Raw genomic sequence first — 19947 nt, forward strand, 5'->3', positions numbered from 1 at the left:
CCTCTAATTTTTTCATTAATGTCTCTGTAAGGGTCCAACTCTCCATACCATACAGCAATGTGGAGAATATGTAGCAGCGTATTAATCTGACTTTAAGGTTTAACGTAATATCTCTATTAATTAGAATTTTCTTTAATTTATAGAAGGCGGCTCTGGCTTTTTCAATGCGTATTCTTATTTCTTTATTTATATCCCAGTTATCGTTAACGTTTGCACCCAAGTAGGTAATATTGTGGACTCTTTCTAACTCTATTCCATACGCTCTGATGAAGAAGTATTAAGTTTTAGCCCATATTCATTACATGCTTTGGTTACCCTGTTTATAAGTCGTTGCAGGTCTTCTTCATTGGAGGCAATAAGTACCGTGTCATCTGCATATATGAGATTGTTGACATTAATTCCGTTAATTTTAATGCCTGTATCTTCAACTAAGGCTTCTTTGAAAATAAGTTCGGAGTAGATATTAAAAAGTAGAGGCGATAGAACACATCCTTGCCTCACTCCACGTCGTCTTTCCACTGCTTCCGTCGTGTTGTGTCCAGCTCGTAGGTTAGCACATTGATGCCAATACAAATTTTTGATAATACGGACGTCTCGGTCATCAATTCCCACCTGTTGCAAGATACCTATAAGTTTGACATGGTTTACTCGGTCTATATATGTACTTACCAAACATATATCAAAAGTTTATTTTTGCGAATAAACTATTGTTTTTGTTTAATCAAAAATGAGGAAGGAAAAAGAAGGTAGCAATAATTTTAGTCTTAGAAATGTATATTTACAATAATATGCATTTAACTATTCCAAATTCCTTTACAAACATAACTTTTTCTCTTACGTTATTAAATTCACCTCTGGAGTTGTTTTATTGGCCAGTTTTTCTAAATCATACAATATATCATGTCCGAAAATATTAATTAGATCATTTATAAGCTAAAAAATAAAAACACTAGTTATTATATCCTTTTTGAATCATTATAGGTATATATACAGTTGAGTCCATGGTTCTTTACCCGTGATTCATTAATACCTGGCGAGATAAAACACATACCTTTGTTCTAGCATCATTGTCTTTCACGCTTGAAACTAAAGACAAACTAGCTACCGCCTGTTATTAAGTAAAGACACGTGTTATTTTTATGAACGCTCTAGACTCAGTACATCGAAAAGAGATAGGTACAAAAAAGACGCTTGGGGACGTTTTTAAATTTTAAATACAATTATTGTGACGTTTGTGGTTTGTTTACTTTTGGCTGTCAGTTTGTTGGATTTTTTGCTGTTTTTTGTCCTGTTTTTGCATTTAGAAGTTATTTATATTATACAAACACTTGTTTTCACAACTAATTTTATGTTGGAGTTTAAAATTTGATGGTAAGTGTATTTCATTTTGCCACTTTACTCCAGTGACGTGACTAGTGAGTGTAGTAGTGTCTGGGGGCTCGGGAGACTGAGACCTCGGAAGCCCTGAAGAAGACATCAGAGAGAATGTCGAAAGCTCGGACCAATGGATATCGACGCGGTTCAACCCGGAAGACTGGTGAGTTTATTATTAAATTTTATAATAGTATTATTCTTAGCTCTAAGTTTAATATATATATATATATATATATATATATATATATATATATATATATATACATTTATATATATATATATATATATATATATATATATATATATATATATATATATTGTAGATGAATTAATACGTGAACATGGACACGAAGTGCTTAGATTGTCACCGTATCACCCAGATTTTAATGCTATCGAATTAATATCGGAAGATTACAAGACGTACTACACAGAACTATGCATATTATAATAATTTTTATCTCGAGCACTAAGATGGGCAAATATTGGCTAAGAATTGAAAGAAAAGATGGCAAGAAAATAAAAGGCGATGTGGGAGATTCTTAAGTTATAACCACTAAGATTTGACTTAGTGGATATATTCTAATAAATTTTTAAATTTACTGCAGCTTAGTAATACTAACCCTAAACATTTTGGGTATCCTAGAGGCATAAACACCTTCTTCCAAATATGGTTCTAATACCCTTATTAAATAATTTGGAGCTTGTTTATTAGGCCGGAATTGCTGCCTAAATTGAGCATCACTTAGTGAAAAAGAATTTTGAGTATCCCGTAACATTCTTCTTATCCTCCGTTATTCTTCTTCTTCAGTGCCTTATCCGGTCCGGATGTTGGCGATCATCAAGGCTATCATGGTTTTGTTGACTGCTCTGCGAAACAGCTCCGCTGAGGTCATCCCAAACCATTGTCGGAGATTTTTCAACCACGAGATACGACGGCGTCCCGGTCCTCTTCTGCCAAATACTTTACCCTGCATAACAAGTTGAAGAATTCGATATTTTTCTTCGTTCAAATATAGACATCACAACTGACATCGCGGCATCTCTGAAGTAGGACTTGTAAGGTGAAAAGTGCTTCACGTGTACCCATAGAATTGCGGAATCCGAATTGCATTTCACCGACATTTTCTTCGCATTTCTTGTAAATTCTGGCATGTATGATTTTAAGAAAAATTTTAAGTGCATGACTCATAAGACTGATAGTTCGGAAATCTTCGCACGTTTTCGCAGATCGTTTTTTTGGTAGCGTTACAAATGTTGACAATAGCCATTCCTCTGGGATATTACCTGAATCGTATATGGCGTTGAACAGTTCAGTTAACTCCTTCGTGCTCACTTCACTCATCACCTTAATAAGTTCAACGGGTATTTCGTCCGGACCTGTAGCCTTACCATTCTTAGACTGTTGTAAAGCAGCCTTTACCTCGCTTTCTAGAATTGACGGCCCTGTCATGCAATTTATTTGGGGAAGGTTGCCGCGGTCGTCCCAGAAAAGTTCTTCGATATATATTTTCCAGGTAACCAACTTCTCATTCACTGTCGTCGCCAGATTACCGTCTTTATTTATGAGGAGGTGTGTGTTTCTCCTCTTGTATTGACGCTCATAACCTCCGTTATGAGCGTCGGATATCTATCCTCTCTAATTCCTCCAAAACTAGCAAATGTAGGTAAAACATAGCCATATTAATACTTTTTGCCTCAGTTTTCCTTACAAGGATCAAAACACAACACCGCCTACCTAAACTGAACCTAAGTTCACTTCTCCCAGTCCAGTCAGTCATGTCAGATTAATTTCGACTCGAAATGAAATTTCAACCACTTTCTTGAAGTTGAAATTAATTTCGATAAGTCGAAAATTAGTGACGTCGTTTGGTTAGTTCAGCTGAAATTCACAAGGTTCGCAAAGTCGCATTTCGACGTCGCCATATTAATTTCGACATGTTTTGAGTCGAAATCTCAATTAGAATCAGGGCCCAGATCTTGATTTTTTTGCACCAAAGACCGAATTCATCTCTGGTCTCAGGCATGCTTGAGTGGCTGTGGAATACATAGCCATCATTTTAATATGTAAAACTTGTAATATGTAAAATATATATATATATATATATATATATATATATATATATATATATATATATATATATAGATTTTTAAGAAACCGTTTAAACATTACCTTCTCAATCATTGGCTCACTTTCATTTTGTGCTCTTCGCCACAAATCTTTTACAACTTCTGGAAACATTGCAACAAAAGCTTTATTAAACAGGTCCTCTAATTCTTGATCACCCATTAAACCATGAAATTCGACCTAAACATAGAAAATCATTAAAGAATATCAACATATTATAAAGATTAGAATATTACCGGAACGGATTGGACATCCACGTCTATTGACACCCGTGTACAGATTGAAGTTGTATTTACGTCAAACTCGGTAATGCTAATTGCAAGTGAGAAATCTAGCAGACTTAATCTAAAAAATTAAAAATAATAAAGTTTAATCATGAAATAAATTCAAAGGAACCTTACAGAAAAAATCCCAATAATTTACGACGGAAAAGATTACGTCTTCATTGCGTACGACAACTCTTACTATACATTTAATGTTATGATATCCTATTCTATCCTTTTTTGATCACATCTCATTACATGTTAATTTGACCCATCTTGTTCAATGATGTTGTAGCATTTTTTCTTCTACTCTGTACGAGGTTTTAATTTCATCATCATCATCCTGGCTTTACAACCCTGCGTGGGTCCTAGCCTCCCCAATAATTTCTCTCCAGTTATCCCTCTCTATCGCCTTTCTCCGCCAAGCACGTATTCCCATATTTCTCATGTCTTCATCGATGTTATCAAGCAACGCTGTTCTGAGTCTTACTCTTCATCTCTGAACAATAGGCCTATCAAGGAGCGTTTTTCTAGCTGGGTCATTATGTTCGATCCGCAATACATGTCCTATCCACCTCAGACGTCCTATCTTAATATTTTTTACGATGTCTTGTTCCTGGATAGTATTCCTAGCTTTTTCATTGCTTCGAAAATTTCTCTTATATTTACGGAGTCGTAGGCTCATTCGTAGTCTATAAATATGTGATGAGTATCTATGCCATATTCCAGTGTTTTTTCTAAAATTTGTCTCAGCTTAGCAGTCTGATAAATTGTCGATTTTCCACCTCTGAAACTAGCCTACCGGGTATTTTCCTACTATCTGTTCTGCATATGGTGCCATAAGGTGGCATAGTACCATGGAAAATATTTTATATACTGCATTTAGAAGAGTAATTCCTTTGTGGTTAGAACATTCAAAGATATCTCCTTTTTTGTGTATGGTGCAAAGTATTTCAATATTCCGATCACTGGGGAGAGAGATTTCTGTGTCCATATATCTTTTATGAGCTGCTATAGTATCATTATGGTATCGTGGCCAAATTCTTTATATAGATCAGTTGGGGGATTATCTATTCCGGGTGATTTGTTTCTGGCTAGTTTTTTAACTGCATATTTAACTTCAAGAATCATTGGTGGTTTCTCTTCCCTCTCGTCTGTCCCGCTTACATTATCTCTTTCTTCTTTCAGGTTTTCTTCTTTTTCTTCTGTATTAAGTACCTGGTTAAAGTATTCCACCCATCTACTCAATACATTTTTTCTTGTTGTTAATGAATTGTCTTGCCTTGAATTATTTTCTGTTGATGTTAACTTTGTTATATCCATCCATCCAATGGCGCTACAGCCCAAATCGGGCCTTGGCCTCCTTCAACAGGCTTCTCCAATCATCTCGATTTGCCGCTGTTCTTTTCCATGAACGCGTTCCCAGGCAGTTCCTGGCATCCTCATCGACTTCATCTTCCCATCTCTTTTTAGGTCTTCCAACAGGTCTTTTTCCCCGCATTCTTGCATTTAATAATTTTCTGGGAAGGGATTCTATTCTCATGCATGCGGACCACGTGCCCTGCCTATCGTAATCTCTGCAGTTTAGTATGTTGTGCTAGAGTTGGTTCGCTATATTGGTCGTATATTTCTCTATTATACCTAATTCGCCAGTTGTTGTTTTCACTTATTGGGCCCAGGATCCTACGTAATATTTTTCTTTCAAACACATCTAATGCATTGGCAGATTTCTGTGTCACCACCCATGTTTCACAACCATAACTTACTATGGGCCTGATTATTGTTTTATAAACCCGGAGTTTTGTTTTCCGGTGTACGTCTCGCGATTTGAATATGTGGTCCATCGCAAAATAGGCTTTATTTGCCAGCACAAGCCTTCTATTTATTTCCGGTTCTTCTTCATTGCTTGCGACCAGATCCGTTCCTAGGTATGTGAATCTATTTACATGTTCTATATCGTTAATAAAGTGTTGTTGCACCGGTCTATTTGATCTGGTTTGTATGAGTAGTTTTGTTTTATTTGTATTTATTGCTAGCCCTACTGCTTCTGCACTCTGTTTCAACTCAACGTAGGTTTCTTCCGCTGCATTCACTGTTCTGCTCATTATGTTTATATCATCTGCGTATGCTGCTATTTGGGTAGACTTGTTTGTAAGTATGTTATTTCCGCTCACCGTCAACCGTCTAATTACATATTCAAGAACAAGATTTAAGAGCGTTGGAGCTAGTCCGTCGCTTTGTTTCAGTCCTTGAATCTCATAACTTTGATATATAATGCTCTGAATTCTTTCCCCCTGTTGAGGTTTTCTATATATTTAAGTTCCATATTTTTAAGTGGTTTTATTTTTTCCTTTTGTGTATCCTCTTTTCTTCCCTTCTCTTTGTCTGGTAATTCTCTACAACTATTCTCGTTCGTCAGGTAAGCATCTTTCCGTAGGTATTTTTTTTCTTTTGTTGCACTTTTGCATTCATCGTCACACCAATGATTTTTACACGCACAATTTTCTGTTCGTATTTTATTTTTTTCTTCAATATCAACCTTTACTCTGGTCCAGAGTAAATGTTGATATCTCCAGAGGTCCTCTCTGGAGATGTCCAGATTTTAATTTCCAACTTACAAATATTCGAAAAAAAAAAACACTTAAAATCTTAGAATGAGAAGGCATAGGTACCCTTAATAATGAGAATGAGAATAAGGATAAGCATAATAAGTGTTTGTTGCTTCTACAAGATAGCTACTGTCTTTTTCACATTTCGCTATTCTAGTCAGTCTCAGTTAAACTACCATGGAGCGAAGTTGAGGTCTTGGCCTGAAATTTTGACTTGTTCCAGTACTTTAAGTCTCATTTATATTGTCTGGAAGTGAAGTATACGTTTAGGTCATTGGTCGCCAGCCATATATAGGAGTAGAATTAGAAGAACTACTTTTGAGAAATCTATTACGATTTCTTTGATTTCCCATTTATCTGAAGATGAAGCAGTGTCCGTAATTCATCAAGTTGTTAGCTGGAAAGCAGTTCCTCAAACTATTCTTTATTAAAATAATCTGCAAATTATGCAATCAAAGTGTGTATAGTGAAACAAAGAAAAATTAACTGTAAGTTTTTACCCTTTTTCATATCCTGCTACAGTAAATTCAGTTAGAGAGCTGTAATTTTGTTGGTACATCTAGTAATGTGAACATAAATGCTTGTAAATTTTAGATAATAGTGAACAGTGAACATGACCAAGGTAAATTCCAAATTTTTGCTATTCATTTTCATTATTTTCTTAATATAAAAATAACTCGTATTATTGAGAGTTGCAAAGAAAAAAATTGCAATTTTTTGCTTATAAACAATTTGAATCACTTTTTAGAAAAAAAAAAATAAAGACAGACTTACTCGCAATCAATTTATTCTACTTTAAATGACTGGAATACTGTAATTTGCTATACATCGTCAGGTCTCCGGAAAGGTGACTAAATGATACCGATACAAGCAATATTGTAATATTTATGTGGAAACTTAAAGCTTTGTTATTGTTGACTGGTGTTTGCTAGTCGTCGGCATTACTGCAGTTTGAGATAAATATAGGAATTTTCTTGAGAAAAAACGTTAAGTAACTGGTACTGGTACAACCAGTATAATTATAATGAAAATACTTACTTTAATTATTGGCAACTAGACATGTTCTAATGCCATCCACCATCTACACACACACACACACACACACACACACACACACACACACACACACACACACACACACACACACACACACACACACACACACACACACACACACACACACACACACACACACACACACACACATACACACACTCGCACACACACACACAGACACACTCGCACACACACACACACACACACACACACACACACACACACACACACACACACACACTTACTTTAATATGGTGTCTAAGTCCGCTGTAGATCGCACGACACACTTCTGACAAGAACTTTGATATTGTACTCTTAAACACACGGTACAAATATTGCAGTGATGCAAAGGAATCGCCACTGGCTAAATATCTTAATGTTAATTACAATTTAAGATCGGCAGATAAAGCGTCCTTCATGGCGGTATTCGTTTTTTCAATATATGGTGTTACAAGTTGTAAAAGATGATCAAAATGTTCCTTCATCACATGTAAAAGGTTCCTGAACGACGCAGGGTCTTCCATTGAACGTACTCTGACAAGATTCTGCGAAGCACCTAACGTTTGCCTCTGAATAATCTATGATTTTATCCATATACGACCTTTACGTTTATAATTATATTATTTCCATTGCAAATCATGCATGACATCGTTAAGCACCAGATTTGCTACTATTCAACAATTTCTACGAACCAGTTTATAAGTTATATAATATATAACTATACTCTCTACTACTTTCATCTCTTTTTATTTCACAACGTATTATGTTTTCTATCTTTTGCGTTATTTTGCCGGTTCTTAAGGCACTCATCCCTGTATATAATTTTTTATAGTTGACATTTTAATTTAACATCGTTTAAAAAAGGAGCTCCATACAACCACAATACGTTGCACTTAACAAATGAGACTGGCGAGACAAAATGTAATTGTGTGTGTAAACCTTTGTTGGCGTGAAAGTTCAACTGGCGTAAGTACTGGCACCAGCAAATCATTGCATGTGTAAACCCAGTATTACAGACGACTCTGTTCAAAGGCAATCTTTTTTAAACTTTGTACAATAAAACCTCAGTGCTTGGTCATTCAAATGCCGCTAATTAGGTTTAGCAGTGACAAATAAGCAGTGAATTAAAAAATAAAGTGTCTTAAATATCGAAACTTAATAAGTATCGTAGGGCAACTCTTTTTTTAATATATGAAAAAATGCCGTTTTTCGAATATGAAATAATATCTTTTCCCGGGCAATAGCAAAAAAGTTATTCTAAATGTTTATAAGCAAACAGTTGTAATGTATTTAAAATCAAATTTTGAAATGTTGAAAATGTTTTTCTAACTCTTTTTAAACCATCGTGAGTTCATTTTTTCTGACTTTATTGTTATTGAAAAAAAAGTTATTTGGAATAAATAAACTGAGTAATTTTTAAACTAATTCATGCATTACTCTGAAATTTTAAACACCTGTTTAATACTAGAAGAGACAACTTTCTACGCAATGTCAAGGTTGTGGATTCATTTTTTACAATAGTTATTAACATTTATTAAAACTTAAGAATTTTTAAGTTTTAATCAATGTTACGTTAAAATATTCTTGATGAATCACGTGTACTAGATTATTTGCAACCAAAAAAATATGAGCTATATTTGCCTGAATCTAAAATTTACAACTTTATTTCCAACACCCTTTATTGTTAAAATTCCAGCATTAAAATATCATCAAATCTTACGAGAAATCTCCGTTTCCAAATATATCAAACAGCTCTCCAATATTACCGGACATGTTATATTCTCCCATGACAGTGATATTTGGGAACGTCACGTTTAGAATTTGTAGATTTTCTAATATAGCATTATGGGGATGAGAAATCCAAATTGATAGATTTTTAAAATGAGCATCTAGCCTAAAATAAAATAAATTTGTAATATTGTAAAATAAATTTTTGTAATATATTATTTTATTTGAAGTATGTTAATTTTTGATAAAACTTCTTAGTTTATCTGCTCTGATAAGGTTAATATTATATTTTACATTATTTGTGCAATTGTTCCCTTGTACTTTTGACTCGTTTTAGTATAAAAATTAACCGTTTTTAAATTCTAAATCACGTTTATTTTTTTTCATTCGTGTAAATACAATAGTATACGAAAACATATAGAATACAAAACCATATAATATGTGCACGCTAAATATTTAGTTGTATAACGGCTCCAAATTAGATGTGTTTGAACCAGTAGCGAGCGTATTAATTTTATCACGGGTTGCATCCATTAAATCTTCAAGGCTGCATTTTCTGGAACACTCTGGACATGAATACATATGCACTATCGACTGGAACTTCCCACAGTCAGACAGGTTTAATAGTACGTGGTACCCCCATCTTCGTCAGTTGTCTTTACATCTGGCAGTTCCAGTCAATAGACCATAGTTCGATGGACATAGTCCTCGGTTGTTCTTAGTAAATTACACCAAGAGGAATTCAGACTTCGTCGACTTTATTTTCTCTTTATAGGCGTTCGCTTCCCGCCCAACAGCGCTTTAAGTAAAATGGTAGATTTTATCATTTCATGCTAAGTCTACTTGTCTGGTATGGGCAGACTTAAACTAGAACACTTAAACACTTTCCAGAAAAAAAGACACTGCCAGTACTGTTATTCTCAGTAGGCGGAAGTGTAGCATCATAGTTCAGACATTATAAGTATATTATATCTGTGTACAGACTTTGAAAAGTTTTCTTCAAAATTATCAGCGGCTTCGATGGTTTTAATCAGAGTCCTTTACCACAATAAGGCAGCTTCGGCAGAACTTATTGTTGCTGTTAGAAGGTTCGATGTATGTTTGATATAAGAGCCTAATATATTAGAGAATAGAGCCCTCTATTGGGCATTGTAAAGGCATAAAGATAAAGATTATAGAGGGAGAAAGTATGAAGAATATTCTCGGAATAGAAAACCTCCTATATGATGATCTCAAACAATCACTACCAAGGTTTGGAACAGATAGTGAGTTTGAGTTTCAGGAAAAATGGACTGCAATTAATCATTGACTGCGATGCGAATAAGCGCCATCTGACCTGGGCTAGTACAAACACCAATGAAAGAGGTGAGTTATTACAACAGTTTGTTATGGAACATCATTTAGACACACTACTAAACGTAAGAAACGGAACTTTCGTATCTTCACAACGAAATGAGGTAATTAATATAACACTTTCCTCGACTCACGTGATTAGAACTGTTAAAAAATGGCATGTCTTAGATGAGATGTCTTGTTAAGATCGTCAGCACATCTCTTTTGAAATTACAGGTAATGAACCTATCAGGGAAACTTATCGTAACGCTTGTACAACAAACTGAAAAGCGTATAAAGCAGACCTGGAATTCTAACAGGAAAAAACCCTTGTGAAATAAAATCCCAAGTTTGCAAATCAAAAGACAACAGTCAGACTAAATTTTAATTTTGACAAAAAAACAGATGAGAACAAAAAGAGAGCCGTGGAGAAGTCATGCGAGGAGATATAATAGAGTACAGAATTGGTATGTCTTCGTAAACTTCTTCAAAGAACCATTATATAAGTATTCCTCCGTTCCAAAAGGAGTTAGGTTAGGTTAGGTTAGGTTAGGTTAGGTCATTTGTACTGTAGACTTTAAAAACTGCTCGATATTAGGGATTATGCATATTAGATATGGTATATTGGTTGAAAGTACGATACATTAAGGATATTATGTGTATCAAGCAGGACTCTCTACGAAAACAGCACTGTACCATCTCGTACAGAAGGTGAAGTACAGCAAACCAAGAGGTGATATGTGCGTTTGTCGATACAGAGGAAGTTTAAATTCTCCACCAGGCCCTCATGCTTTGCATAAAAAACCTTTCTATGGAACTTTTGGGCGGACTATGGACATATAGGCATTTCTTCTGTTTCTCGCTCTATAATATTTTTTTGCTGCTTAGTTCCAGCCTGTGTGATATTTTTAACTGGATAGTAAACTGAGAAATATATCACAACAGAGGAAATAAATAAAGCTCTTGCGGACATGAAAAAAAAAACAATAAATCACCTAGAGAAGATGGGATAGGTATAGAACACATCAAAAAAGGAGGAGGAACATTATTAAATATGTTGAAAAAAATGTTCAATGTTTGTTTGACAAGAGGTATCAGCCCCTCCCAATGGCATAATACAATAAATAACCATAATGCACAAAAAGGTGACATCTCAGACCTAAAGTACTACAGACCTATTAGTTTTATCTCCCGTACATACAAACTATTCATGAAGATAATAACAAAATCTATAAGTTATTAAAACGCTAATAGGAAAGTGCACAGAATACAACAATTTTATCTTATATTCGTAGACTGTGAAAAGGCGTTTGATACTGTAGATCATCATAAAATGCTTCAAGCATTGGCTGCCTGCCGCATCGTCTACCGATATATTGCATAGCTTAAGAGAATCTATAAAACTGGTACAGCTTGTGCCCGATTTCATGAAAATACCAAAAAGTTCCGAATAGAACGCGGAATTAGACAAGGTGATACTATCTTCCCAAAAATGTCCGAAAATGTTGTACTCCCGAAAATGTTGAAATCGAGTACAGCTGTACTCGAATATATCGCATCTTTAAGAAGGTGTTTCTTGCCTGTTCTATTCTACATTTAACCTCTTGTTTTTGGTCTAAGGTTTCATGTATTCAACAGCCTAGATACTTAAACTTTTTCACTTGTTCAACTAGATTGTTATTGACTAGTATGTTTATAACTGGGGTGTGTTTTTTTGAAATTACCATTGTTTTGGTTTTTTTTACATTCACCTTAATGCCGTATAGTTCTCCTTCTCGCGCTACTTTGGTTAACAGAATTTGTAATTCTTCTTCACTGCCAGCAATCAGTACTGTATCATCGGTATACCTGATATTGTCACGATTTTTCTATTGACTTTTATTCCTTCTTGTGCTTCATCTAGAGCATGTGCAAAGATGTCCTCTAAGTACAAGTTGAATAATAATGGTGATAGTATATAACCTTGTTTAACCCCTCTTTGGATGTTAATAGTTTCAGAATCACCCATTTTAGTTCTGACAGAGGCGTTTTGGTTCCAGTAGAGTTCACGTATTGTATTAATGTCGTTTGGATTAATGTCGTAAGGTTCTTTTTTTGCAAGCATTCTATTAGCTGATCGTGTTTGATTTTGTCAAAAGCCTTTTGATAATCTATAAAGCACAAGTAGACATTTTTTTGCGTAGTTTGATTTGGGTATAGGCACAAACGTAGACGTTAACCAATCTTGTGGAATTGTGCCAGTCTTGTATATATCGTTGAAGAGTCTTGATAATAGTTCTAAATTGTCTTCTTCCAAAAGTTGTATAATTTCACTATAAACCACTAGTATTACCATTAGAGATAAAGTACCAAACCTAGAAATAAGAAGAGGAACAGGAGACACGGATGTAGTTGAAAAATTAGCCATAGCTAAATGGGCTTGGGTCGGATGGACCAGAAAGATTCTTTAATGGCGACCAAGACAAGATGCATATCAAAACAGAGGACGACCACCGACTAGGACTAGATGGACGGATGATACAAAGCCAATCGCCACAAATTGGAAGCAAAAAGCTCAAGTAAGGAAAAGAAAGGAAAATAAAGAAAGACAAGGAAAATTTTACGGGAGGCCTACGCTCAGCAGTGAACAAATATAGCCTAGTTGATAAAACGAAAAAAAAAAAGAGTGACATAAATAGATTAACAGAATTAAAGGAGCAATAGTGGTGAGAAGCGTCCGAGATAAACCATTGGAATATTAGAGAGTGGGTTATATATGAAAAGGTCATATATATTTTTTATAATCGTCACATAAATGTTTAATGGAATTTAGATTAAAACTTTAAGGTAGCTGTTCATTTAATGGATTTTTTTGTAACATTTTACAAATCGGTCGTACTGTAGCCACTTGGCTAGATGTATGCCGCCTGTGATCTAATGCCTCGCAATCACACAAGATGTGGTAACTATTTCAGGTTTTCTGCTACATATTCTACAACTTAAGTATCTATGAAACAGCCTTATTGTATACAGGAGTCCCCTGAGTATTTTCAGTAAGGAAGCTTGTTGTGATTCTGAACTAATTATTTGCTAAACTTACAATGGTATCCTCTTTAATGCTTTAATAATAGCATGTAATTACTCAATAAACTGCACATGTATGTGAAGACGTACGTTATCTTGCATGAATAAAAATCAGATGAACTAAGAATAAACAAAATCTATAAACAACAGAGACTTATAACAATAAAGTTAAAACCTTTAACATTTATTCTAATATACAACGTAGTATATAGTCCAGATTGTGAGGCCGCTCCCTTAAGAAAAATTTTTCTGATTCGATTTCTTTACAAACTTCTTTTCAAAAATATCCCCTTTAAACAAATCTGAAGGGTGCCGACCGAAATTTTTGGGCACAATTTGTTTAAACAAATTTTTTAAACAAATTCCAAAAATCATCTTTTTTTGCCCCGAAACATATTTCTTTAGATTTTTTGGGTTTTCTGTTATTTTTTTCTTAGTTATAAGCGATTTAAAATCTGAAAAATTCGAAAATACGCATTTTCGTGGCTTAAAAATTCATATATGATTATTTTTGAGGTTGCCAAGTGCCTAAATTGAAGTTTAAACATTCAATTCAAATATATGATGCGTATCTGTCATACTACTTATACTTGTTATAAGTACTTACGCGAAAAATTCCTAACAAATACTTGACATTTATTAAAATTTTAATTTAAAATAAAAAAAATAGGAAAAAATAGAAAACAACAAAACGTTTATTATATTGTGATTATTAGCGTATTTAATTAGCACATTGGCAATAATTAATTTAATAAATAAATAAATAAATTATTAAAAAAACTATGTTAATAAAATACAAAACTTTAATAAATGTCAAATATGTGTTGGGAATTTTTCGCGTAAGTACGTATAATGACTTGTATAAGTGCGATATAGGCATACCTGCGGATGCGAATAATTAACAATTAAAAAACAAAGGTCTAAATTTGAACAAGCCCGATTACTCTTTAGAATCTTGAAACTGGATGTTTAAACTTCAATTTACACATTTTGCAACCTCAAAAATAATTATTTACATATGAGTTTTCAAACCTCGAAAATGCGTATTTTCGCATTTTTAGAACTCTGTACCCTGTATTGCCTCTTGTAACTCTTAAGTTACATAGTGAATAAGAGATATAAAATACTTTCGAAACCTGCATCTTGATTCTATTTCATTTCGATGTCGAAATTTAAAAGCGACTACGCCATGACAGTCACAATCGCTAGCGATTCTCATTCATTTCGATTGTAGTTAAAACTGGGATATTTACTTTATCATTTTGACACTGCTGAAAATTTGAGTTGGCCCTGTTGTTTATTGGCTGCACTACGCACTACGCTTGTTGAATGTTTGTTTTGTTTACGTTACGTGAACGTCTTTTTTTTTTCTTGTTTGAGTTGTTAAAACATAAATAGTGGCCATTCTCAATTATATTTTGAATTGAAAGAAAAGATGGCAAGAAAAAAAAAACGATATGGGAGATCCTTAAGTTATAACCACTAAGATTTGACTTAGTGGTTATATTCTAATATATTTTTAAATTTACTGCAGCTTAGTAATACTAACCCTAATCATTTTGGGTATCCTAGAGGCATAAACACCTTCTTCCAAATATGCTTCTAATACCCTTATTAAATAATTTGCAGCTTGTTTATTAAGCCGGAATTGCTGCCTAATTTTAGCATCACTTAGTGAAAAAGAATTTTGAGTATCCCGTAACATTCTTCTTATCCTCCGTTGTGAGCGTCGGATATCTATCCTCTCTAATTTCTCCAAAACTAGCAAATGTCCGTAAAACACAGCCATATTAATACTTTTTGCCTCAGTTTTCCTTGCAAGGATCAAAACACAACACCGCCTACCTAAACTGAACCTAAGTTCACTTCTCCGTTCTCCCAGTCCAGCCAGTCATGTCAGATTAATTTCGACTCGAAATGAAATTTCAACCACTTTCTTGAAGTTGAAATTAATTTCGATAAATCGAAAATTAGTGACGTCGTTTGGTTAGTTCAGCTGAAATCCACAAGGTTCGCAAAGTCGCATTTCGACGTCGCCATATTAATTTCGACATGTTTTGAGTCGAAATCTCAATTAGAATCAGGGCCCTGATATTTCCGTAAACGTCCGCTGTTTCGTGGTTGTTTCTATAAGGTTACAGACAGCTGTCTACCACAGAACATTTTAATCATATACAAGGTCATATTGTCGTGTGTTGTCATTAGTAATGTTGCAGACTTGTAATAGATCACTTTGATCATAATTTCAAGTACTTTCTATACTAGATGACGAAATAAAAAAAAACTAAAAGTAAGTACATTCTGGCTCTTTTTGTAGCAAATATATGGTCTGATAATAAAATATTAAGTATTTTGTGAGTAAAAAATGTTGTGTAACTTTAAAGTTACACTGGTCCATAATGTATAACATAATTTTTTTTGCAGATGGTAACAGAAATGGAACCTATTTGTGTAAAATTATTTTATGACAAGAAAGAACTAAATAATGTTCAAATTAGAGGCATTTGAGGATATGACTCTGAAGATTTCAGTCTAGAAAACGACAGTGACGATGAGGAATTATTACATATTTCAGAAAAGGTTTGTTCGGAAGAAGTGAGCGTGGGAGGTATGAAAGACAATAATGAGAACCAGGAACATGATACTGAAAAAGAGGATGACAATGATGACGAAAATGACGTGCCTAATCATCAGAATATTACATGTAAACGAATTGCTACTCTTTCTGCACACTCAATTCAACCTAGGAAAGGCAGTTTACGGCCAGGATCTGAAAACCCAGAAACTCCAATCAGGTATATTAGAACGCTGATAGATGACAATATTTTGGAAAATATTTTGAACAATAATTATACAAAATCAAAACGGTTTTAGAACCAGTTATAACAAATTTCCGGAAAATTCAAATGACAGAAAAATATCAAAGGATGAACAGGTTATTCTTTTTAAAGGAAAACAAGTTTAAAAATGTATATAAAAAACAAACCAAAAAAGTGGCTATAAAGCGTTTCTCCTATGCCATACCAACTGAATTGTATATAATTTTGAACTATTTACTGGTAAAGAAGAGCATCCAGAATATTTAACAAATGTTGGAGTCAGCGGAAATGTGGTTCTTCGATTGGCCACAATAATTCCAAGAAATGTTTACCATACGATATATTTTGCTAACTGGTTTACAAGTATGCAATTGCAAATTGAACTGGACAAGTTGGGTATTCCCTCTGTAGGTACAGTACATCCTAACAAATTCTTCTTCTTCAATCGTCGGCAATCATCATAGCTATTCGGACTTTTGAGACGGCTGCTTTGAAAAGTTCATTTCATGTACATCCATACCACTCTCTCAGGTCGCGCAGCCATGACATTCTACGGCTCCCTATGCTTCTCTTTCCTTGGATCTTTCCCTGCATAATCGGTTGAAGCAAGGTGTATTTCTCTCCACGTTTAATATGTACGAGATATTCTAATTTTCTTGTTTTTATTGTATTTAAAATTTCCATTTCTTGGTTCATCCTTCCTAGAACCTCTTTGTTTGTGACGTGTTCTGTCAATGATATTTTCAGAATTCTTCTATACACTCACAGCTCGAATGATTCCAGTTTTTTCATTGATGTCGCATCTAAGGTCCAAGATTCTATTTCATAAAGTAAAGTCGAAAAAACATAGCACCTCGCCAACCTAACTCTTAGTTCTAGTTTTAAATCTCTGGTACATAGTACTCTTCTCATTTTGTTGAAATTTGCTCTAGCCTTTTCTATTCTTATTTTGATCTCCTGATTGTAATCATTTGTGGAGTTAATCATTGTTCCCAGGTATGCATATTTGTCCACTTGTTCGACGTTGGTTCCGTTTATTAGAAGATTCTCGTTATTTCTTTGAGTTTTCGATATTCTCATAAATTTCGTCTTCTTGACATTAATTGTTAGACCATACTCTTTTCCATACTCTGCTATCCTGGTCACCAGTCTCTGAAGATCTTCAATGTTTTCGGCTAAGATCACAGCGTCGTCCGCATATCTAATGTTGTTAATGGGAACTCCATTTACCTTTATTCCAGCTGTTTCACCCTCAAGAGCTTTTTTCAGGACCTCTTCGGAGTAGGAATTAAAAAGAATTGGTGACAATACGCATCCCTGTCTCACTCCACATCTAATTTCAATTTCTTCTGACAGCTGTTCGTTAACACGTACTTTTGCTCGCTGTTTATAGTATCAATTTGATATGATCCTGAGGTCCTTGTAGTCAATCTTCTTTGATTTCAGGACATTTATTAATTGTTTGTGTCGTACTTTATCGAATGCTTTATTATAGTCAATAAAACATGAGTATATATCTTGATTGACGTCCAGGCATCTTTGTATTAGTATATTAAGTGAAAAAAGAGCTTCACGTGTTCCTAGGCCTTTGCGAAAATCAAATTGTGTATGCTAATGGTGCGATAATCGTTGCATTCTCTTGCGTTTTTCTTTTTAGGGAGACAAATAAAAATAGATGTTAACCACTCTTTGGGTAATACGCCTGAACTATAAATTTGGTTCAAGAGTGTCACTAAAACATCAATGTGCTTCTCATCTAGAACTTTTAGGATTTCTATAGGAAGCATATCAGATCCAGGGCTTTTCCCACTTTTCATTGTTTTTAATGCGTGCAATATTTTTTCTTTTGTAATATATAGACCTATTTCTTCTGACGTAAGTTCTATGTGCTCCAGATCTCCTCTTTCATCATCGAACAATTCGTCGATATATTCTGGCCATCTTTGTACTTTCTCGTCCGTATGTGTTATAGCAGTCCCGTGTCTATCCAGAATTGCACAAGTGGGATTTTGTTTTCTTAGTCCTGCAAGTTCTTTGACTCTTTGACTTTCTTGTGTAGGTTAAACAGATCATATTTATTTTGAAGGTCTTCGATCGCTTTGCATTGCTCTTCAAAGTATTTTTCTTTTGTCTGCTTTATTGTCTTCCTGATCTCGTGGTTTATCTCTTTGTATTTATTGTTCTCCTTGTTTTTAAATTGTCTCCGTTGTTCCATTCTTATTGAGTATCTCGTCATGCATCCATTCCTGTTTTCTCCTTGCGGAAGTCTTTCGTATTTCTGTACAGGGTTCCAGTAGACAATCTTTTAGTCGATTCCACTACTCGTCAATATCATTGGTGTTTGTGTTCAATTTGTTGCAATTCACATGCAGTTCATGTTAGAGGCATTCTTTTACTTTAGGTTCTTTAAGTTTTCTTGTGTCTATTGTACGGATTCTTTGACGTCTTTTAATATTTTTAACGGTGAGTGTAATCTTGGCTATAAGTGGATTGTGATCTGAGACCACGTCTGATCCAGGATATGCTTTCACGGCTTTAACAACGTTACGGTAACTTTCATTGATCATATTGTAGTCTATTTGGTTCCCTAACAGATTTAAAAGATGTAATTAATTTCTCTACCGACAAAGATATGAAGGGAGAGTTTCGAAGAACTTGTCTACAAGAAAGAAGGAATAACCCTTAGAGCAGTAAAATGGTACGACAACAAGCCGGTGTATTTACTGAGTTAGTTTGTAGACACGTATCCTACAAGTCAAGTTAAATATTGGACAAAGCAAAGGAAGAAGGATAACAGAAGGTCAACTCTACGTCAACCAATACCATGTAGAAAAAGTGACGCACTACAACTACCTCGGCACCATAATAAATGAAGAATGGACCAACAACCAGGAGATTAAAGCACGCATAAAAAAAGCTAGATCCACCTTCAATCGGATGGGGGCCTTCTTCAAGAGTCACAACCTCTCTGTTGATACAAAAGTAAGAATGCTGCGATGCTACGTCTTCTCTCTCCTTTTTTATGGTGTTGAATCGTGGACCTTGAACGAACATATGTGCAAAAACTGGAAGCATTTGAGATGTGGCTATATCGGATAATACTTAAGATACCGTGGACTGACCGAGTCACAAATGAGGAAGTCCTCAGAAGAATGAATAAGAGCCGAGAGGTATTGACCAGCATCAAATCTCGAAAGTTACAATTTTTCGGACACATTATGCGAAATGAATAAAGATATGCTCTGCTTCAAGCCAGCCTGCAAGGAAAAATATTTGGAAAACGAGGTTCAGGAAGAAGAAGAACATCTTGGTTAAAGAACCTCAGAATCTGGTTCAATACAACATCTGTGCAGCTTTTCCGCGCTGCTGCAGATAAGATAAAGATTGCCATGATGATCGCCAACATTCGTAACGGAGGCACATCAAGAAGAAGAAGAAAGGAAGAAAGCATTCTTGTGGCATGTCCTAACATTGTAACATTTTACAATAAATGTATAGACGGAGTGGACTTAATGGACTCGTTAATGGCTTTATATAGAACTAGGATTCGTTCTAAAAAGTGGTTGGTACCTCCGCAT

The 19947-nt window shown here is 34.7% G+C and overlaps 1 protein-coding gene across 1 annotated transcript in view; it reads right to left on the reverse strand.

Moving 5' to 3' along the window:
• Positions 1-756: 756 nt before the first annotated feature.
• LOC140432317 (uncharacterized) overlaps positions 757-19947 on the reverse strand; it is a 31141-nt gene continuing 11950 nt past the window's right edge. The window contains exons 4-7 of the mRNA XM_072520152.1: positions 9148-9321; positions 3736-3844; positions 3545-3679; positions 757-933 (exon numbers count right to left, since the gene is read on the reverse strand). Coding sequence (XP_072376253.1) covers positions 835-933; positions 3545-3679; positions 3736-3844; positions 9148-9321 — 517 coding nt within the window. The 3' untranslated portion in view covers positions 757-834. The remainder of the gene's footprint in view (positions 934-3544; positions 3680-3735; positions 3845-9147; positions 9322-19947) is intronic.

This window comes from Diabrotica undecimpunctata, chromosome 1 (assembly GCF_040954645.1).
Source record: "Diabrotica undecimpunctata isolate CICGRU chromosome 1, icDiaUnde3, whole genome shotgun sequence".
Classification (NCBI taxonomy): domain Eukaryota; kingdom Metazoa; phylum Arthropoda; class Insecta; order Coleoptera; family Chrysomelidae; genus Diabrotica; species Diabrotica undecimpunctata.